Genomic DNA, 22,544 nt, shown 5'->3' with positions numbered 1-22,544 from the left:
ATTGGGAATTTGTTGAATAACACTTATTAACGCCCAGTTTGCATCCCACTTCCTCCGAACCAGCTCACCCATGTCCTTCAGCTGGCACTGTCATCCTTGTCATCAGTTACATTCTGTTATTCTAAGACTGATTTCTATTATCCGTGTATGGGTGCTTTGCCCGCATGTGTGTGCACTGTGCGTGTGCCTGCTGCCTGTGCAGACCAGGAATGGGAATCACAGCGTCTAGAACTGGAGTTATACAGCTGGGTCCTCTAGGAAGAACAGTCGGTGCTCTTTAACCACTGAGTCACCTTGCGAGCACTTGTGGTTTAATTCTTAAAAGTTGATTTACTTCCCACATACACAGATGCATTAGCATAATTAACACACTTCAAGTATAATTAGAATGATATACTTCAAGGTTCAGAGAATGAGATAAGACCTACTATCAGATAAAAGCTACACTCTAAAGAAGTTCTCACCTCATCCTCTGGGTCCTTTGGGGGACCCTGCAGTGGCTTATATTCAGGATCTTCACAATCCTTATCAAAGTCAATCCTAGAATTATCCAGAAACAAAGAAAATAGAACAATATATATGCTATCACAAGGAGATCTGACCAAACATACAAGCCAGCAAAGACTACTCTTTAATCTCATGCTTTCGGGAATGGGGGCCAGGATTCAAACTGTGCTTATGTTAAGAATTGCTCTGAGGGAATAAATAATTGTAATTTAACAAAGCACATATCAAAATTTCCTGACTTAGAAAAACAAAACACTTTTATCCATTTTTTAGAATGGTTTTTATGTGTATGGATGTTTTAACTATATGCACACCTGTGCATTATGTGCGGTGTGCCGGGCGCACATGGGACTGGAGTTACATACAGTATTTAGACATCATTTGGGTACTGGAAACTGAACCTGGGTCCTCTGGAAGAGCAACTAGTGTTCTTAAGTGCTGAGCCACCTCTCCATCTCTGTAGTCCTAATTTTTTGGACAGACTCAAGCATCTTTCTGCTTCAAGCTTCCAGACTACCTGCCACCATAGCTAGCAGTAAGTCAAATATTTTGATCCATCCTCCCTTTTCTTTACTCTTTTTATTGTTTAATTACTTCTCCCTCCTTCACAACTATTTACCATTTATTGTTTTTGCATGGTTTGTGTTTTTTCAAAGATTTATTTTATGTGTATGTGTGAGTGCCTAAGCAATGTATGTTTGTGTACTATGTGCCTGTCTGTTGTTGGGATGGATGTCGAATCCTTTAGAATGGAAGCTTCAGGGAATTGTGAGTAAATCTGCACCCCCTGAGAGAGCTGGAAGTGCTCTTAAGTACTGAGCCACTGGTGTTGGCTTCACACAAGCTGGAGTCATCTGAAAGGAGGAAGCTCCACTGAGGAAATGCCTCCTCAAGACTGGGCTGTGGGCAAGTCAGTAAGACATTCTTAAAATTAGTGATTGGTGGAGGAGGGCCCAGTCCACTGTGGGTTCCTGCTTTGTATACAGAGTTTCTGCCCTCACTGCTTTGATGATGAACTGTTTTATGGGATTGTAGCTGAAATAAACCCTTTCCTCCCTAAGTTGCTTTGGTCATGGTATTTCATCAAAGCAATAATAACACTAACTAAGATACCATCTCTCCAAACAATGTTCATATTTTTTTTACAATGTATTAATTTTCTCTACTTTGCTCTTGAGCAGAAGGGTGATAGAATGATTTGCAATAAATACATTTCTTTTGTTAGTCCTTTACAAACCAAAGTGAAGATGTAGTCAGTCATCAAGTCTTGCTCATGCAGAAATTTATAGAGAGCCCTTAACAAAACCCATCCTTGCAACATGTCCCTCAGGTCTCCATGTGAGAAGTTTTGTTAAACTCACTGGCACCCAAACCAGGGCAACACTGCCCTACTTGGTGACTCAGTATTAGCATGGCAGCTCATCATCAGGACATGTCCCCAGATGTTTCAGATACCATGGGAAATGACAAACTGTCTAAAGCTCTGCCATATCAGTAACCTATGAGAACCAATAGAATTAGTTTATCTTCCCAGTTACTTCAGCTATACTGTGATTATTGTGTAAGCCTTCTGGGAAGAACACAGATTTTCACTTGCAGTTACAACAATGTGTGATTAAGGCCAGTGTCTAGAGTCCAATCTGCTGGTCCTATAATTTAGTAAGAACTTGTCACACATGAGTATAACCACCATCTTAAATCTCAGTGATGGGCTGAGTCTGGTGGTGCACGCCTTTAATCCCAGCACTCGGAAGGGAGAGGCAGGTGGATCTTTGAGTTTGAGGTGCGCCTGGTCTACAGAGCAAGTTCCAGGCCGTCAGAAAGACCTATGAAAGAACTCTATGAGACCCTGTCTCAAAACAAAAACAAAAATAGAGTAAAACATTCATCAGCCCAGGCTAGCGTTAGGTAGAATCAGCACAAGCAGCAATGAGCAGACCCAAGTGAAGGCACCACCAATGCTTACCCTTCCACCAGGTCAGAGAAATTATCTAGCACTCTATGTTCCGCTGCAATAGCTTTGTCATCTGGCCTGCCAGCCTTTTCCAGGAAGCACAAGGCCGGGTCTGCCCTCATGGTGTTATATTTCTCATAGCCTAGAAGAACAAGGGACACAGATTGAAGAAATTCCAATGTCTGTATTTATTTTGTATACTGTTATTATTATTAGACTATGGCTTTGGTCAGAATAACAAATATTAACTTGGATAGGTGTTAATACCACTGTGTTTATAACTTTTGTCATTTTCATCTGGTTGACAATAACAATACATAACTCATCTTAAGGTGACTGGTCTATAGAGTCAGTTAATAATTTTTAGATTACTATTCTTAGTACAGAAATGAAGAAAATAGCTTAATAATTTATGATTTTTATCACACATTCTCAAATGAAGAACAAGAAACATACCTGAAAGTAAAGAGATTCCCAGTGAGTACTTATACTAAACTCTAAACTTCTGTGTCTTGCTAGAAAATCAAATGCCCATCTTTTAATTAATTAATTAATTAATTTTTTAACTAGGATCTCCTTGTGTAGCCCTGGCCGCCTGCGTCTGCCTTCCACGTGCTGGGATTGAAGGGATGCACCACCTAATGTCTGGACACACGCGATCTGCCTGTGTCTGCACTCCAGTGCTGGGATCGAAGGGATGCACCACCTAATGTTTGGCTTGTTCACAACTTTTCTTAGCCCATTACATTTCTAAAGAACATGTAAATTAAGTAATTTTATTTTAGGAAGTAAACAGAAAGAGTATGTTTAAAAAATTCATTCCAGTGCATCAAAGGATAAAGCTAATATTCACTGACTCTAATCCTGGAATTTCTTATCAATTTTTGCCTGATAAGAAATTAGTACTCACTGCTACCTCAGACTACTAAATCTTTAGACAAGTGAGACATAAGAAAAGTCACTGAAATTAAGTATGGTTATTATTAACAGAACTTGACATATATTGCTTGCTTTGACTTGTAGAATCCTAATATCGATCCTACAATATACAGGGAGGTGAGAAGACAGAGAGGCTCCCTGCCTTTAATCATCTATCTGGAATTCCTTGAACATTTCATTATAGAACTAGTCTGTTACAGACATTTGAATGAATTGCTCACCACAAGTACTTTGTGACACATCTTTAACAGAAAAGCAATACTGCAGAGGGTACCTACCATGCTTAAAGACGCCAATGAGCAGGGACTTATCAGCTTCACTGTCCCACCACGTTGTTGGAACTTCCAGCTGATCCACTACTGGGAACCATATGTCAATCTCACTAAATGTGAAGTCAGTAAAGCAATGTTAGAAATAGAAGTGATAATCCCTTGAAAGATTATTAAAGCCCGGCGATGGTGGCACACGCCTTTAATCCCAGCACTCGGGAGGCAGAGGCAGGCAGATCTCTGTGAGTTCGAGACCAGCCTGGTCTACAGAGCTAGTTCCAGGACAGGCTCCAAAACCACAAAGAAACCCTGCCTCGAAAAACAACAACAACAACAACAAAAAAAAAAGGAAAGATTATTAAAGGTTGCTTGCTTTATTCATTACTTTAAATGATTATGCTTATGCCATATTTCTATGAACTTGTGCTAAATACAGGATTAAAGGCCTGATACAGAGATTTTTAATTATTAGATATGTCTTATATTTTTGGTTGTGAGCCTAGCCTTTAATGGCTCATATCTCAAAGACAGTACAGGAGGAAGTAAGCAAACCAGTCACTCCTGGAGCAAGGAAGGAAATAACATGAAAGAGTACATGAATACAAAGAGGCTGGCAAGGTGGCTCAGCAGGTGAAGGAGCTTGCTACCAAGCCTGACACCCTGAGTTCAATCCCTGGAACCCACAGAGAGAAACTATGCTGGCAATTTGTCTTCTGAGTGCCACAAGCATGTCATGGCATATCCCTTTCCTCTCCACAACACAAAACGATAGATAGATAGATAGATAGATAGGAGATAGATAGATGGATGGATAGATAGGAGATAGATAGATAGATGATAGATAGATGACAGATGATAGATAGATAGATAGATAGACAGATAGACAGACAGACGATAGATGGATGGATGGATGGATGGATGGATAGATGATAGATAGATAGGAGATAGATGATGGATGGATGGATGGATGGATGGATGGATGGATGATGGACGGACAGATATAGGAGTGAATGTTAAAGGGACTTTACCTTGCGATGGCACCCCCCAACACCTTCTCTGCTTGGTCTCCAATAACTTCTTGCCTCAGATAGTACAGCATCCTTACTCTCAACAGTACCCTAAAAGGGAGAAAGAGACACCTTAGCAACAATGTAGCAAGCCTTCATGAGGACTTATCTGAACAGCACTCTTACTTGTTACACTGATGTTTCAAGTGCTTCTTATAACTCTCATCTTGGAACAGAGTATCAGGGTTATATTTCCGGATCCAGTCTGCCTTATGAATGTCAAAAGTATTTTGTGACTTTACTTTTTTCCCCTTACGCCCACGTGGCACAGGGATAGACAGACCTGGGAAAGGGGAGACATCAAAGACTTGGATTGAGAAAAACCCTTACAACTGAAAAGGACTAAATACCTTGTAGAAAGACAAAAGGGTAGGAGTTGATAATTACCTGAATGATTCTGCAATTCTTTTGTCTTGCCATTTTCAGCAGGGCTAATCAAGTCCCAAATGAAGCTTTTGATGTTCTCATCCCCACGGTAGTGCAGAAGACAGTACACAAGGATGGCACGGCATATTGTCTCCACATCTCTTTCAGTCATGCGTCGCTTAAAGCGTCCATGAGACAAAATATCTCGCCAACGTCCCCAACTAACAAAACAGGAAAGGCAACAACACATATATTTTTGGAGAGATTCAAATTCAGTGATATTATCCTGGCTCCCAGAATTGCCATCATCCCGAAAGTGGAAAACAGAAGCTCCCTCAAAGGTAGTGTTTCTACATGTTGCCTCTTGGGACACATCCTCCAATATGAAAGGCAACAGCGTCAGGAGTCAGTCAGCACAGGTATTCTACTGCTTGGCCAGTTGCATTCTTACCCATATACCAGGAGATGCTTTTCCACACGAAAGCAGTCAGTGCGCCCGTAGGTGTGATGCCGGTCATGTCTTCGGGAACGCGGCCGCTCATCATCCTCACTTTCCAAATCAGAAAACTCAACCAGGTCATCATCTTTCAGAGTGCTGAAGTGTCGAGTCTGTTTCCGCACTCGAGGCGTGTCAATCACCAAGTTATTCTATATAAAGAGCGAGAGATATTGTTCTGGTCTGCTCACAGGCAAGGTCACTTATGAACTGACATAATCTTGAATGTAAGTTACGAAAGTACTCAAGAGTTTAGGGCATGTAAAACCATCTACAAGGCTCAGGAAGGAAAAGGTGGTTGAAATAAAAATGGCCCCACAGAATCACAGATTTGAATGCTTGGTCACCAGCGAGTGCACTATTAGAAAGGATCAGAGCACAAGGCCTTGCTGCAGTAGTGTGGCCTTGTTGGAGGAAGTATGTCACTTGAGGTGGGCTTTAGGGTTTCAAAAGCTCAAGCCAGGCCCTATGTCTTTGTCTTCCTGCAGCCTTTGGATCTTATATGAAGAACTCTGAGCTACCATGTCTGCCTGTGTACCATCATGCTTCCTGCCATGACACTAACGGACTCAACCTCTGAAGTGTAAGCAAGAACCAATTAAATGCTTTGCTTTGTTGCCATGGTTGTGCTGTTTCTTCACAGCTAAAGAGCAATGACCAAGACAACATGTAAGTGTCTTTCTTTAGAGTGTATCCTTGGTAGAGAACGGTTCTATAAACTTTGTATATAATATTCTACCATAAGTTTTTTTTTTAAGATTTTATTTATTTATTATGTATACAGTATCCTCAGTATTCTGTCTGAATGTCTGCCTGCAGGCCAGAAGAGGGCACCAGATCTCATTATAAATGGTTGTGAGCCATCATGTGGTTGCTGGGGATTGAACTCATGACCTTTGGAAGAGCAGGCAGCGCTCTTAACCACTGAGCCATCTCTCCAGCCCCTTTACCATAAGTTTTAATTAGCATTAAAGAATTGGAACTAATAGAAAATGAAAGTACTTTGCCTTCTACAATATAGCCTCCCACTCAAAGGAGGGATAAGCTCACCTTGCTATTCAGCAGATCCATGTCTAGGTCTGCCTTTTTCGCCCATTTTTGCCAAAAGTTTGGATCATCCAGGGAAATATCTGTCCTATTTTCAGAAGCAACAAAGCTTGCCTAGGGAGAAATAAAGGCAGAATAAAGTTAATTACAATCTTTTATACACAAAGGGAAATTAGAAAGTATTTAAAAATCTTTAAATCCTGGAGATTGCTGTCTCCATCTCTGCCTGCCCACGGAGGATCTACCACAGACCTTAGCAAAGGTGGACCCTTTCCCTTCAGACTCAATAGTGATGGTTGTGGTCCGCCTTAGTAAGATCTGGTCTATGTCCTCCTCACAAAACTTAGAACCCTCATCATCTTCCTCCATTATGGCGGCATATGCGCCTTTCCTTAAGAGATCTTCAATCTCTTTTTTGGAGAACTGTTGAATCTGGGGGGAAAAAAGACAAGGATAAAAATCTTAAAAAAAAAAAAAAGAATAGTCGACATTTTATTCTACTTTAAAAAATGATCATCTATCCAATTCCTGGCGCTCTGCACTTGACCTCCAGAACCCACATGAGGGTGAAGGAGAACTGACTCCACAAAGCTCCTCCAAGTTCTGTATGCTCATAAACACACACAAGTTCTGTATGCACATAAACACACACAAGTTCTGTATTCACATAAACACACATAAATTCTGTATGCACATAAACACACACAAATTCTGTATGCACATAAACACACACAAGCGTCCTCTAAAACAATTGCTGTTTATCTCCCTCTATTACCGGGACCCCACAAAAGTATCTGCAGACTTACTCCAGTGATGTTGCCATCCCGACCACTCATGGACTGGAGCACAGCCTTATCCAATCCCAACTTGAGGCTAGCTTTATCAAACATCTCTCTCTCGTAGGAATTACGAGTGATGAGTCGGTAAACCTTCACAGCTTTGCTCTGTCCAATTCGATGACACCGTGCCTGGGCCTGGTTAAAAGAGCAAAGATGCACATAATATCAAGTCTTAGTTCTTCACACTCATAAAGAGCCATGAAATCAATCCCAAACCAAAAATTTCAGAAAGAAATTTCTGCCCCATCTTGTTTAACAGGGGTCAGCAAATTAGTTTTGTTTCTTTCTTCCGTTTTCCTTTTCTTTTTTGGAGACACTGTCCTGACTCACAGAAACCCCCTGCCTCTGCCTGGGATTAAAGATGTGAGCCACCATATCCACCTCTGCAAACTAGTTTGTATGCCTATCTCTCATGAAAAGGAATAATAAATGAAATCTGACTGAAACACAGACCATTCACCTCCATGCCATCTGTTATTGGCTTTGTGCCACAGCAGCGGCTGAAACAGAAACTACAGCCTCCACTCAGTATTAGATTCCCTACAGATGTTAGCTGACTACAGCCTCCACTCAGTATTAGATTCCCTACAGATGTTAGCCGACTACAGCCTCCACATCCTCCACTCAGTATTAGATTCCCTACAGATGTTAGCCGACTACAGCCTCCACTCAGTATTAGATTCCCTACAGATGTTAGCCGACTACAGCCTCCACATCCTCCACTCAGTATTAGATTCCCTACAGATGTTAGCCGACTACAGCCTCCACTCAGTATTAGATTCCCTACAGATGTTAGCCGACTACAGCCTCCACATCCTCCACTCAGTATTAGATTCCCTACAGATGTTAGCTGACTACAGCCTCCATGGCCTCCACTCAGTATTAGATTCCCTACAGATGTTAGCTGACTCGTGACCAAGTTACCAGCTCTAGGTAAATAATTTCCTCTTCTTGAAAAAGGAGTCTTTCTAAGAGAACGTGATTTATTAAAAATCTCTTGGATTAGGCACATAGTTTGTTTGTTTGTTTGTTTTTTTCTAGACAAGGTTTCTTTGTAGTTTTGATGCCTGTCCTGGAACTTGCTCTTGTAGACCAGGCTGGCCTCAAACTCACAGAGATCCACCTGCCTCTGCTTCCTGAGTACTGGGATTAAAAGCGTGAGCCACCACTGCCTGGCTTACTATTATTATTATTAATTTTTTTTTGGCACGTAGTTTTTAAGGAAATAATTTCCTTTACCTGCAGGTCATTCTGTGGATTCCAGTCTGAATCAAAGATAATACAAGTATCAGCAGCTGTAAGATTAATACCAAGTCCACCAGCACGGGTGCACAGCAAAAAGACAAAGCGGTCTGAATCAGGCTTGCTAAAGCGGTCAATAGCAGCCTGTCGAAGGTTGCCTCTAACTCGCCCATCAATTCGTTCATATAAGTACCTGGTAAGAATGGGTGGATATCAAGAGGGAAAAAGTGGTTAAGCAGAGAAGCCAAGGTCCTGCATGTGCCAAGCAAACATTCTACCACTGCACAACAACTATCCTTGAAGCTTTATGAAGATATAGAGACATTTTATCATGACTCATTTCTTACCTCCTCTGGATTAGATAATCCTCTAGGATATCTAGACAGCGTACCATCTGGGAAAAGATCAGAACTTTATGGCCCCCAGCTTTAAGCTTTGGAAGTAACTTGTCAATAAGAACCAACTTGCCAGCTGACCGAACCATGGCCTGCAAGTGGAAATCTTGAGGTATAATATGGCAAGCTTCCCGAAACTCCATCAGGATTTTTTCTTCTGCACCTACAAATATAATAATCAAAGGTGAAGTCGTGAATAAGTGAGAACATACAAAGTCTTATTTAACATAACAGCTTGAGATAAATAAGCAAAGTAAAAAGCAGTATGATCGTTGACCCTTCTTTCCTCCCTCTGTTAGCGCGCACCACACACAGACACACGCGCACACACACGCAGACATGCGCATATCACAGACACACACACACGCACACACACGCATACAGACACACGCGCGTGCGCACACACACAGACATGCGCATACACACAGACACACACACACACACACGCAGGTTCTGCTCTACCATTCTGTCACAGTCTATTGGGCAGAGGCTCTCAAAGTGAACACAGAGAACTAGGCTTGTAGCTGACACACCCACAATCCCCTTGGCATTTAAGTTACAGGTGTGCGGTAACTTAAATTGTACAAATTGGTATATGGGTACAGGGAATGCAAATTCATGTCCTCATGCTTATGCAGCAAATGCATTAATAGCAGCATTTCTCACAAAAAGTTCCAAACTTTTATATCCAAGCTAATTCTCTATTCTGCTATACAAAGCATGTTAATTAAGACAGGTCTTTCATAGACAATGACCAAACTGGAACATACCTACTATTATTAACAAACAATCACCTCCCCATGAAAATATTCATTATGAGGTACCAGTAAGAACATTTATCCAGAATGCAGAATAATCTGAGTCCTTACTCATGAAATTCTACATAAAAAAATCCTATTTAATTCGGGAAATTTTTTGTAAAACCAAGGAAATAGAAATAATCAGAATGGTCAGCAAGATTGTTCAAAAGATAAAGGTGCCTGCCTCGCAAGCCTGGCTACCCGAGTGTGATCCCAATAGCCCACATGGAGGTGGAAGGAGAGACGATTCCACAGTGTTGCCCTCACTCAAGTCCCAGCCCCCATCACAACAGACACACACGCACCCCCCCACACTGTCCAGGACTAGAGCGCCCTCACCATTGATGAGGTACGGGTGGTTACAGCACTTGCGTAACTCCATCATCGTGTTCAGCAGGTTAGGCATGTTGGTGTGACCTGCTCCTTTGGAAAGGAAGGAGAAATTCTTCTCTAAAATGGCTCGGTAGTACTTCTTCTGGATGTTGGTAAGCTCTACTTCAATGATAGTTTCCTGTTTGGGAGCCAAATTTTTTTCCACATCCTCTTTGAGTCTTCTCAGCATCATTGGCTTGAGAATGGCCTGTAGTTTTTGAACCTGTGGTTCATTATAAAGAGACAAAGAAACCACTAACATTACATTATATCAGAAGGGAAAAAGAAACAAATATCACATTACATCATAAAGAAAAAAGAAACCAATAGGATTACATTACAACATGAAACAAAATTAGTTCTCTACTATCTGAAGATTGTAGATTATGAGTTAATACCTCATCAGACAGATTTCTTACCTGCTCCTCTGTCTTGAGATCTCCAAAATCCTTAAGGAACTCTGATTCTGAAGGGAACTGTGAAGGCTCCAAGAAATGGAGCAGGCTGAAGAGTTCCTCTACAGTGTTCTGCAGTGGTGTTCCTGTGAGTAACACTTTATGCTCCTGTACGGGAGAAGACAGAGGATTTGGAGAGATCCACCAAGCATGCAGTCAGTTGAGTTTTATCGACACTATGACCCCATCATGGGTCAGATTACTGCCTTAACTTTTCTTTTACTTGCTCACTCAGTTACAAAGCTATTTAGGAGATGCCCTTATCTGACAGACTAAAACAAAGTAAATACCGACTTTAACCAAATAAAGTACTAGTAACTCAGATTACACTATCCAAATTCATGTCTCTCCACATTAACATAGAAATCCTAATTCGCTCCTCTGTGGACTGTTTTTGTGGTCATTAGTTCTCTGTAATTCCTCCCAGTAAGGCTCCCCGCTGGAACCCAGGCTGCCCTGTGACTGGCCTGACAAAGAGAATGCACTGGAGTCGGAGTTCAAGGGCTCCACACTCCACCTGACCCTTCTCCCTGGGGTCAGTCTGTAAGGAAGCCCACCCAATCTGGCCCACTAGAAGAAGAAAGGCCAGGAGTAAGATAACCTAAGTGTTCCAAAATATAACTACTATCAACTGTCAGCTGCAGCAACATTAGTGACCCAGGAAAGACCACCAGGAGAACATATTAGTTGAGTGTGGCCCAAGAGGCTCAACCAGAGAATCATGAAAAATAGAGTTGTTGTTTTAAATATTAATCTTTGGGACAGGTAACTAAGGTACCTTCCCACTGTACCTCATGATTAAGAAGCACTCATTTATAGCTAATTTTCAAATCTAAAACTTATAATGTTTATGACTTTCAGAGGCCCTCTAATATGGGTTTTCATTCTAGGGCAGTTTTCATTTCACAGGAAAGTTAGATTAAATTTCAGATGTCTGTGTGTATAAGTAACTTTGGAGTACTCACCAGGTCCATATGCTTCAGACTATCGAGTAGCTTGCAATTACGGTTCTTCAGTCTGTGGGCTTCATCGATGATAACACAGCGCCACTCAATTTCACGAAGCTCAGGACAGTCTGACAAAATCATCTCAAAAGTGGTGATCAAGGCATCAAACTTATATGCACCTGGGATGAGGCGACCCTAATTATGAAACCAGTGCAGTCAGAAGAGGCACCTCCTAAACACGTGCCCACCTGCAGAGTTCTGCATTTCCTTACATACTTAAGGAAGTTTACACAGCACAACTGCACTACTACCAACTTCTGCCACTGTTTATATTCCCAACAGTCAGTGCCAAATCACAGACGTGATATGCACTTTTCTCAACAGATTCAGCTTCTTGAAAAGAATAACATGCCTACCTCACTGAGTGGAGCTGGATATTTCTGACTATTGCATGCTTAGCTAATGTAAATCTGTCTTAGATCATTCCTTGGTTAACAATGAGGTGCACAAGATGTTGAGCAATGCTAAAACATACTACAGGGAAAAGTGGAAGCCGAGCCAGGTAGCTCCGTGTAACCTAGCTGACTCAGGGAGCTGAGGCAATAGCAGCACAGTTTGAGGCCAACCTGGGCTACATATGGAGCCCTTATTTCAAAACCACTACAATAAATAAAAAAATACAAGTGGCAATAGCTAATACAGAACATGTTAATATTGGACCCTAAAATTCAAATAATTTTAACAAAATTAAGAACTATAATATATGAGAAAATTTAGCTTAGAGATAAAAATCATAAAAAAGCAGCAATAAATAATTAATTATACAAAATGGGTGATTCAAAATTTTTTTCTTCAGGAAAAAGCACCTATTAAAATTTCAGTCATTCAAAAAAAAGGGCAATTGTATTTAAGTTTATTACCACATGTAAGTTTATCACTCTGAAAAATACTTTAAAACTCATCAGTGCTTTTAAAATTCTACTTAAATTACATGTACCAGCTGGGTATCGTGGTGCTTAACTATCATCTCGGTATTCAGGGAGCTAAAGCCAGGCCAGGCTGCACTGCAGAACTTGACTCAAGCAAAGAAACCAATTCATCAGAATGATGCATTCATATGTGAAATCAGAACGGCCAGTGACTCACGGGTAGAAACAGCTAAGTCCAGGCCCACTATTGCATAAAAGAAGACCTTAAATCACAGAGAGCCTCAGAAAACATCTTTAACTCCTAAGCAGCCCCTGAAATACTAGGTATGTAGGCCTACGTTCACTACGCACAACATTCCCAAGACATACCACTCACCCGAGAATCCTTACAGTACATTTCATACTGCTGAATCATCTGCCTGCTTGCCAGGCTGCCATGGTACACAATCGTGTTCATCTCCGTCCACGTGTTGAATTCTCGCTCCCAGTTAGTAATGGTGGACAAGGGAGCAATGACCAAAAAGGGACCGTGGATGCCTACATTATATACCTCCTGCAGGAAGGCAATCGACTGAATGGTTTTGCCTAATCCCATTTCATCAGCGAGGATGCAGTTCTGCCTGCAGATTTCGAGGTAGGAACAGGAGAGAAGAATATGTCAAAAATTTATCATCTTAATGAAAAGAATTTACCTAGGAAAAAATATATATAAGAATAATTCCTAGACTAAGCTTACATGCTATAAGATCACTTTTCTTTACCTGTTATACCAGTTGAAGAGGAGCCAATTGACTCCTTCTAACTGATATTCCCTCAGTTGGTTCCTGTTTTTATATTCATGTGACAGCTCCAATTTCTTCCAGGCACTTGCCTGTGGACGATTCTAAAAAATAAAAAAATCTGAATTAGTGGTGCAGCGACACTTATAAAATTACTAATTCTAGTAGTTCAATCAAATGAAAAACTTGCTTGGATTATAATCTGTGAAATACATTTAAATTTATGACTGCATGTTATTTTTAAAGGAAAGAATGCCCACTGGGTAACTTAGGAAGAACCCAGGAAACTACTTTAAGAAATTTGGGGTGGGGGCTGGAGAGATGGCTCAGAGGGTAAGAGCACTGGCTGCTCTTCCAGAGGTCCTGAGTTCAATTCCCAGCAACCACATGGTGGCTCACAACCATCTGTAATGAGATCTGGTGCCCTCCTCTGGCGTGTGGGCATACAAGGAGGCAGAATGTTGTATACATAATAAATAAATAAAATTAAAAAAAAAAAAAAGAAATTTGGGGTGGGGGGGCTGGAGAGATGGCTCAGTGGTTAAGAGCACTGGCTGCTCTTCCAAAGGTCCTGAGTTTAATTCCCAGCAACCACATGGTGGCTCACAACCATCTGTAATGAGATTTGGTGTCCTCTTCTGCCCTGCAGGGATACATGCAGGCAGAGCACTATATACATAATAAATAAATAAAATAACTGTTTAAAAAAAAAGAAAAAAAGAAATTTAGGGGGCTGGAGAGATAGTTCAAAAGTAAAGAACACTGGCCAGTCTTCCAGAGGTCCTGAGTTCAATTTCAGCATTCACGTGGAGGTTCCCAACTGTCTATAACCACAGAAGGATGGGCGTCAATGCCCTCTCCTGGTGTGCAGACAAAACATCCATACACATAAAGTAAATAAATATTTAAAAAAGGAAATAAATAAAGGATGGGTACATTATTAGTCAACCCTTCTTTACATGTTAGAGAATTTTCACTGTAGAAAGCTAAATTAACAAAAACTTCTGCAAGTAGGGAAAAAAATAAAGCCTTGAAATAACAACCCTTTCCATTAGCACATTTATCATCGACACCCACATGAACCTACCACTCTTTTGAGTTCTGGGTGCCTTGACTGGATCCGCTTAAATTCTCGAATCTTGCCCTCATCAACATCCTCTTTTAGCTCCCATGTACTGTCCTCGTAGGGCAGAGAGCACCACTTCACCAGGTAGTAGATGACAGGCTGGGAGAGAGCAAAGCCAAAGCAGCTGATTAAAGGGAGGAACCGGACTCTCATACGGGATGTCAAGGTATTCGTCCATAGGTGCTGAAAACACCAGGCTGAACCCACAACCACACGCTCAAGGAAGAAATGCTGAAGCTCCAACTGAGACCTATTCTATAGGTGTCCACTGTAGAAGGGGAGACAATACCTCTTCTCTTTTTGTAATTTAAGATAGTCACTGCTGGGCTGGAGTGCTGGCCCTAGTATGCTGAGGACTCTGGGTCTGATTCTAGGGACCACAAAAATAAAATTAAAAAGATGATCATTCAGTCCTGCAAAAGTATTTCCATTATAGGCTTATATAAAGCAGGTACAATTGGACAGATCAGGCATAGCCAGGTGTGGTGACCCATGCCTTTAATCACAGCACACAGGATCTATCTGAGTCCAAGGCCAGTGTGGTCTACAGAGGAAAGCGCTAGGCAGGAAAGGGCACAAAGAAACCCTGAACAAAAATTTTTGGGAGAGTGCACTCATAGGAATCTCTATGAATTCACGATTCCTCCTTGAAACAGCTCCCATTAGGGTGTATGTGTTTCAAACAGAAATGATCCAATGGCTCTTTCTTTACCGTGGTGACTCGAGCCATTCCATCCAAAACCTTTTGTACAAGTCACATGTTTCTAGCATATCAGCTTATTTTTTCTAAATAATATACTTATTTCTATTGTTAGCTAATGAAAAATAGAAATCAAACCTACTTTGGAGAGGGGGAAATGAATTCACAGAATACTACTGTCAAATACTGGGAACATTAACTATAATATCAAAAGGCCAGAACATTTTCAGCACACCAGTTGTACATTTCAAAGGGTCCAAACATAAGGCCAGTTACTTTGGCTAAGTACGGTGACAGGAAACATAAGACTGCCATGGTAGAAAAGACTGAGGAGGACATATATTATATACGTTATACTTAGTAGACTATTTAGACATTAAAACATTAATAGGCCCTGAGTATCTAAGGTCCTATCTGAGTTCCTCTGAAGTCTGAGAAAACAACTTTGCAATGTCACAGAAGGAGGACTGACTCACAGATCCTGTTGGGAGTGACATGTGGGAATGAATCTCATAGCTCATAAGCCTAGCTTACCACTTAGCATTGGTGCCTGAACAGAAATCTATTCTCTCCTGGTCACTGAAACAGGCCATAAAAACTTTGTGAACATTTTAGAAGAAAAGGAAGTCTGACATGTAGATATAATTTAAGACGGGGGTGAGTTCATTTTTGGCTTAGATCAAGTGTGACTCTTTGGAAAATGAAAAAGGAAACTTCAAATACATGACCATAAACAGAATATGTTCACTAATCTATAGAAGTTTTAGTACAGTGATTCCCAAACAGTTTATGAAAGAAATATTCCCAGAAAACAAACTTGAAAATACATATCTTGTACCTTCAGTCTAAATTTATACAACAGGAACTGTAGGTTCCAAAATGGTCCAAAATGACAAATGAAAATTACTAAATTGCTGGGCAGTGGTGGCGCATGCCTTTAATCCCAGCACTCAAGAGGCAGAGGCAGGTGAGTCTCTGAGTTAAAGGCCAGCTGGGTCTACAGAGCAAATTCCAGGGTGGCCAGAGTTGTTACACAGAGAAACCTTGTCTTGAAAAACCAAACCAACCAAACAAACAAACAAACAAAAATGTACTGAACTAATGGTAAGTTCAGGAAATACAGAAAGCCGGAAACCTGTGGAGTGTTTTTATACTCATTGATTTAAGGATTAGTGTGCAGGGTCTCCACACAGCCTGAAGGAAAGGGAGAGACCACAGTGAGTAGCTCTTCTATACTTGCAAATGGAGCTCTAAGAGCCATGAAAAGCTATCTCTAGTTCTTGTACTCCTTTGCCTTCCCACTATATTCTAAGAATCCCACAAAAGAAACTCAGAAATACCTTTTCAGTCCAATTGGTTTTTCGGCCACATCTGAAAAATAAAGGATTGGCAAGCAAACCAGCAGAAACCTGAAGAAAGTCTCTCATGTTTCTCCATGCCCAACTCACCTCACCATTATCCTTGTCAACACTGTGAGACTCGTCCAGTATCCTATCAACCTCTACGTAGTCTGGATTGAAGGGTTCTTCATCCTAGGTGAGTTATGAAATCAAACAGTAAGGGAGGAAAATCACTGCCAGTAAACCTAGCTATACCTTTCTATTTCATCTTTACAAGTTTAAAAAAATAAATTAATTGGAATTGTGTATTTTTCATAGCATTAAAATATATAAATTTTACTCAGGAGGATCTCTGTGAATTCAAGGCTTCCCTGGTTTATAGAGCTAGTTCTAGAACAGCCAAGACTAACACAGAAACCCTGTCTCAAAAAACAAACAAAACCTATAAATCTATTTCTTACTGTTACCAGACACAGAATCTCTTCTCCCTAACAGGCTACTGGATGTTCTGGATGCTTTCTGGTCTTCTGAGTACTCTCTATCTGTTGAACTAGTCACCAACACATATAAACTTGCTCTATTATATTTCATAATGCAAACAAATGCCTCTTCTTGACTATCACTCTGAAACTGTCTTTCTGCTCTGCTTTATTGAGCTTTCCCAAGTGTTTCACAAAGATGCCACCTCCATTGGTGGAGAATATAGTGGGAAGGCAAAGGAGTACAAGAACTAGAGATAGCTTTTCATTATTAGAGTAATAAGGCCTTAAATGAGGCAGAGCAGATTACAGGGATTTTATCACCTCCATTGGTGGCATCTTTTCACTCTCCCTTATGCTTGTATAATACAGTTACAAGTCAAGGTCATGAAAAACTTCTAATTGTTAAATATAATGGACACATTTCTTTGCTTATGTAGCTTCTTTGCTTAATTAATTAGTAGTAATTCTAGATATAAGAAATTAAATTTCCTTTATTAGTATTTCTACCAATACTACATGAGAAATCTGATTTTTAAAAGTTTTCTCAGACTGGAGATGAAGTTCAGTTGACAGAATGTTGTTCAGCACAAAAAGCCATGGATCACATCTCCAGCACACATAAACTATGACCCAGCACTCAGAGGGAAAGGCGGTTTAAGGTCAGAGTTACACAGTAAGTCAGCCTGAATGTCTCAACAAAACAAGTTTTCTCTTAGTGAGAAAGTTGTTTGTATCTAAAGAAACAGCTGATAGTTGAAAGTTAAAAGACCAGTATAGGAGAGAAGAGAGCTGAGTGTGGATCAGGCTACTTTATCGTCTTCCAGAAAATCCTCCACGCACAGACTTATCACAATCTCACAGTGCTGAACTTTATACCTCTCTAACAGACTGTAACCAAACCCAATAAAACAATGGAATGGTACCAATTAAATAATCAAAATTAAAATTCTATACTCATGCACACAAGTCAAGCATATCTTTTGCAGAGGCTGATAGCCTGGTAACTAATTTGTGCCAGGAAAGAAAGGGAAGGCCATGTGATGGGTACGGCTCTGTAATAGCAGCCCTTGAGAGGGGAGTCTGAGGACAGCCTGGATACAAGAGCCTGTCATCTCATAAGAAAGTAGAAAGTAATAGTCAATATTGAGTCCTAATTACCTCATGAAAGAAGTGTCTCATCTGAGCCATTTTTGTTTTGAACCGCTTTAGTTTCTGATGGATCCTCTTATCCTTCTCCAGCTGGGAGATAGTTGCCCACTCACAGTGCAGGTAGGAGCTACAGTGGGTGGAAACAGCCAATCACGCCATGAGAAACCAGCAACAGGTGGGGCAAATGTGTGCTTTAACAGAAGACAGCTTAGGCCAATGTCTTAAAACTTGAACTGTGCAAATCACCTACTCTGGTACACATCTAGACACCCACACTTCCTACCAGCTACCAAGCAATGCTAACTCTGTTTGTTTACAAACTACAGTTTACAGTAATAAGGTCTTAAATGAAGCAGGGCAGATTACAAGGAATTTTATCAGAAACTGCCCTCGCCTTACTTTGCTAAAAGGAAACAGTCATATTAATTCCTGAGATTGTCTGATTAGCCCTTGGAAAAACTTAAAACAAAAAACAAATAGACAAACAAACCAACAAAAAAAGGAGGGGATAAGGCATATTCCCAAGCACATAGGTCTCCATGAGAGACTCCTTCAGAACTTGTGGACTCAGGGTGAGCAGTAGTCTTGATGGGAGACCCTTCCCCATCCTGTTGACATAGGGTGAGCAGCTCTGACTGCATGTAACTTACTAGTTCTTATACTTGACAAAAAACTCCTCGGCCTCAGTGTACTGTCCAGAAGGAAGCTGAGAAGAAGTATAGAAATTATAGTCATTTATATATCAAAGACAGATCTTTTAATTTCATCAACACACGGCAGAACTTCATTCTAATGTTTCCTAAATATTTCATTAATCAAGGGACTAATCTGGCACCAGAGGTCTGAGAGCTAAAAACAGTAATCTCTTATCCATTGTAAACAAAACAGTGAAAGAAGTGTTTTCTAGCTAGTTTTCATACAGCATCTTAAAACCATACCCTAGCAATATACTCTGCTATTGAAAGGTGTTCACTAAATAAAACTTGTGTGGGCTGGAGAGATGGCTCAGAGGTTAAGAGCACTGACTGCTCTTCCAGAGGTCCTGAGTTCAATTCCCAGCAACCACATGATGGCTCACAACCATCTATGAGATCTGGCGCCCTCTTCTGGTGTGTGGGAAGCAGAATGTTGTACACATAATAAATAAATAAATTAATTAAAAAAAAACAAATAAATAAAACTTGTGAACTATAGATGCAGTCCCTGTCACAGGGAAAATAAACCTATGAATGCAACATAAAAATGCTACGAATGACATTAAGGACAGAGAGGCCTCACCTCTTTCTTCACAACTCGCATGGAAAGCACTTTGTCCACAATAGCAGCATCTTCTTCACTGGGATTCTCCTGTGGCAAAAGATGTTGTCAGTCAACTAATGGTTGAAAGAACAAAATGAGTGTGGCCATTCACGCCAATAACCCTGCACTCCAGAGGCTGAGGCAAGAGGATTGCTGCCTGGCCTGTAGAGTAAACCCTATCTAAAAACAACAACAACAAACAGTAAAACACACACACACACACACACCGCACAAACTCTCACATGGCTAACGCTAGCTTACCACAAAGAACTGCATGGAAGGCAGAGTCTCTCCATCAGGTTCCTGCACTGGTTCTGGGATGATGGGCTCGGGTTTTATTGGACCAGTTACATCGACCTCCTCCTCTTCTTCATCATCTGTTATCTTTATATCCAAGTCCTCTGTATATTTTTTTCGTTTAACTTGGCGGTTTGAACGTCTCTTCTGTAGAGGAAATACAAAGTGAGAATTTTTTGAGGCAGTGACTCATGTATCTGTGTTATAGGTTGGCCCTGAACTAAAGTATTGATATTACTTCCATGCCATTTTTTTTGTTTTAAATATTTATATATTTATTTAGTATACAATGTTCTGTCTGTATGCCTACAGGCCAGAAGAGGGCGCCAGACCTCATTACAGATGGTTGTGAGCCACCATGTGGTTGCTGGGAATTGAACTCAGGACCTTTGGAAGAGCAGGCAATGCTCTTAACCACTGAGCCATCTCTCAAGCCCCCATGCCATTTTTCAAAAAGAAAACTTTGAAAGGTATTTGCCTATGCTAGACGTACATTTTATTCCAAAGTTCTCATGAAAAAACAAAATTCTGTGTGTGTGTGTGTTCGCGCACACGCGTAGTGTATAGTTCAGGTGTCAGGAAACTTTTGGATCAATTCTCTCTGTCCACCTTAGGTTCAAGGATCAAATTCAGGTAGTCAGGCCTGCATGGGAAACTCTTTTACCCCATGAGCTGTTTCTACTGGCCTTTGATATTTTGACAAAAATATCCATTTTCATATGTAGTCTTCTGTCACTTTTTCAGCTAACGCTACTTCTTTTCTCTTTTCCTTCCTTCGGTTTTCTTTTCCTTTTTGGTTTTACAAGGCAAGGTTTCTTTGTGTAACAGCCCTGAAACTGGGCTATTCTGGAACTTGCTTTGCACACCAGGCTGGCCTCAAACTCAGAGATCCGCCTACCTCTGCCTCCCAAATGCTGGGATTAAAGGCATGGACCACCAACTCCCAGCTCTTCCTTTTTTGTTTATTGTTTTTATAAGGCAAGTCTCTCTCTGCATAACCCCAGCTGTCCTAGAACTCACTATATAGATCAGGGTGGCCTTGAAGTCTGCCTCTACCTCCAGAGTTCTAGGATTAAGGGTATGTGTTACCATGCCTTCAAGTTTAGTTAACAATATTCCTTTGAGACAGTTTTCTCACTTCCCTGTTTTCTTAAATTTTTAAAATTTTTATTTTATGTGAATGGATGTTTTTGCTTGCAGGTATGTATGTCTGTCCACCACTTTTACACCTGAGGCACACAAAGGTCAGAAGAGGATGTGGGACCCCCTGGAACTGCCATGTCGGTGATAGGAATCCAACTTAGGTCCTCTGAAAGAGCTGTCAGTGCTCTTAATCATAGAGCCACCTCTCCAGTCTTGAGACAGTTTTCTTAATAAATTTTAGGTCGGTTGGGCATAGCAGCACATGCCTTTAATCCCAGCACTCAGGAGGTAGTCAAAGGTGGATCTGAGTTCAAGACAGCCTGGTCTACAGAGCTAGTTGCAGGACATCCAGGGCCACACAGAAACCCTGTCTCCAAAAATCAATAAATATAATACATATATATTTATGTTATATCTATAATAATGTAACACACACCATATAAATATATAGGTATATGTATGAATATTTATATATCTATGCATATATAGACATGTATATTTAGATCTACTTTATTCTTCCAAATGGCTAAATAAGTCATTTTTACTGTAATTTAATATTTGCAGTTCATAATACAAAAATAGGGAAGCAGAAATTATTTTTCAGCATAATATATCCCCAGAAAAAGAATCAAATTACAGAAATAATAGAATTGAGCAAACTTGCATAACATAAAATGACTTTGTAAAGTCAATATTCCTAGGGTTTGGGAGATGGCCCAGTGGTAGGGCACTTGCCTAGCACACACAGTCTTGGGTAAAGTCCCTCAGCACAGCAAATAGATAAATAAATGAATCAGTAACAATATTCCTTTTTGGAGGAGGACAGAATGCAGTGAAAAAAGGATACCATTTATAAAAGTAAATACTAGCTAGATGATTAAATCTCTTAAGACACAAAATCATATGAAGAAAAAAAATTATAGGTTATAAAGACAAATTTTGGTAAATGGGTATATAAACTTGATCTAAAACATTTAATTAGAGAAGCTGATCCTAAAATACGGAGAAATAAAACAGTTATTCTGAGAAAGAAACCAAGAGAAAAAAATATAACTTAAAAAAGCCCTAAAGAGGGTAAAAGATCTCTAAAATTAAAACTTTAAATACTGGTGCATATAGAGTCTCTGTGAGACTTTCTTTGGGGCCAAACGACTGTGGGAACTGGGCAGGACAGAAACCCCAACAAGCCGGCCCTCCCTCATGTTACAAAATACAAAATAGAAACCACTACAAGAAAAGACTCCCCTACTCACAGAGTTAAGGAACTAGTGTCACAAAAAGTGGTCCATCTCCAAAAGTAATTTACAGACTTGATGTATCCCTGTCAAAATGACCACAATCCCTTCCAGCAATAGAACAAAAACCTTAAAATTATATGGAAGCACAATAGACAAACCCGAGGACCCGGGTTCAATTCCCAGCACATACAAGACAGGCAGCTCTCACTGTCCATCTCTCCAGGATCTGACACCCTCACACATACACACAACAGGCAGCTCTCATTGTCCATCACTCCAGGATCTGACACCCTCACACATATACACGACAGGATCTGACACCCTCACACATACACACATGGCAGGCAGCTCACACTGTCCATCTCTC

The 22,544-nt window shown here is 40.6% G+C and overlaps 1 protein-coding gene and 1 non-coding gene across 5 annotated transcripts in view; both read right to left on the bottom strand.

The window, feature by feature from the left end:
- Positions 1 to 22,544, bottom strand: part of Chd8 (chromodomain helicase DNA binding protein 8) — a 73,225-nt gene that overhangs the window by 10,329 nt on the left and 40,352 nt on the right. For 3 of the 4 annotated variants that reach the window (XM_041638839.1, XM_041638836.1, XM_041638837.1), the window contains exons 6-28: positions 19,761 to 19,943; positions 19,479 to 19,547; positions 18,851 to 18,906; positions 18,210 to 18,327; positions 16,678 to 16,761; positions 14,491 to 14,628; positions 13,386 to 13,507; positions 13,001 to 13,244; positions 11,714 to 11,890; positions 10,713 to 10,856; positions 10,261 to 10,516; positions 9,074 to 9,284; positions 8,724 to 8,919; positions 7,452 to 7,619; positions 6,898 to 7,077; positions 6,649 to 6,759; positions 5,554 to 5,750; positions 5,124 to 5,323; positions 4,863 to 5,043; positions 4,698 to 4,787; positions 3,679 to 3,782; positions 2,474 to 2,603; positions 465 to 540 (exon numbers count right to left, since the gene is read on the bottom strand). In XM_041638839.1, coding sequence (XP_041494773.1) covers positions 465 to 540; positions 2,474 to 2,603; positions 3,679 to 3,782; positions 4,698 to 4,787; positions 4,863 to 5,043; positions 5,124 to 5,323; positions 5,554 to 5,750; positions 6,649 to 6,759; positions 6,898 to 7,077; positions 7,452 to 7,619; positions 8,724 to 8,919; positions 9,074 to 9,284; positions 10,261 to 10,516; positions 10,713 to 10,856; positions 11,714 to 11,890; positions 13,001 to 13,244; positions 13,386 to 13,507; positions 14,491 to 14,628; positions 16,678 to 16,761; positions 18,210 to 18,327; positions 18,851 to 18,906; positions 19,479 to 19,547; positions 19,761 to 19,943 — 3,435 coding nt within the window. The remainder of the gene's footprint in view (positions 1 to 464; positions 541 to 2,473; positions 2,604 to 3,678; positions 3,783 to 4,697; positions 4,788 to 4,862; positions 5,044 to 5,123; positions 5,324 to 5,553; positions 5,751 to 6,648; positions 6,760 to 6,897; positions 7,078 to 7,451; positions 7,620 to 8,723; positions 8,920 to 9,073; positions 9,285 to 10,260; positions 10,517 to 10,712; positions 10,857 to 11,713; positions 11,891 to 13,000; positions 13,245 to 13,385; positions 13,508 to 14,490; positions 14,629 to 16,677; positions 16,762 to 18,209; positions 18,328 to 18,850; positions 18,907 to 19,478; positions 19,548 to 19,760; positions 19,944 to 22,544) is intronic. The other variant, XM_041638838.1, reaches the window with a different exon arrangement.
- On the bottom strand, positions 1,829 to 1,938 carry LOC121438721. Its single transcript, XR_005973109.1, has one exon. It is a non-coding gene; the product is annotated as a small nucleolar RNA U6-53/MBII-28 (small nucleolar RNA).

This window comes from Microtus oregoni, unplaced genomic scaffold, assembly GCF_018167655.1.
Source record: "Microtus oregoni isolate MIOR12 unplaced genomic scaffold, Mior012 000056F_ref0000123, whole genome shotgun sequence".
In the NCBI taxonomy this organism is placed as follows: Eukaryota; Metazoa; Chordata; class Mammalia; order Rodentia; family Cricetidae; genus Microtus; species Microtus oregoni.
The sequence above is the reverse complement of the archived record's forward strand: the minus strand, read 5'-3'. Positions and strand labels throughout refer to the sequence as shown.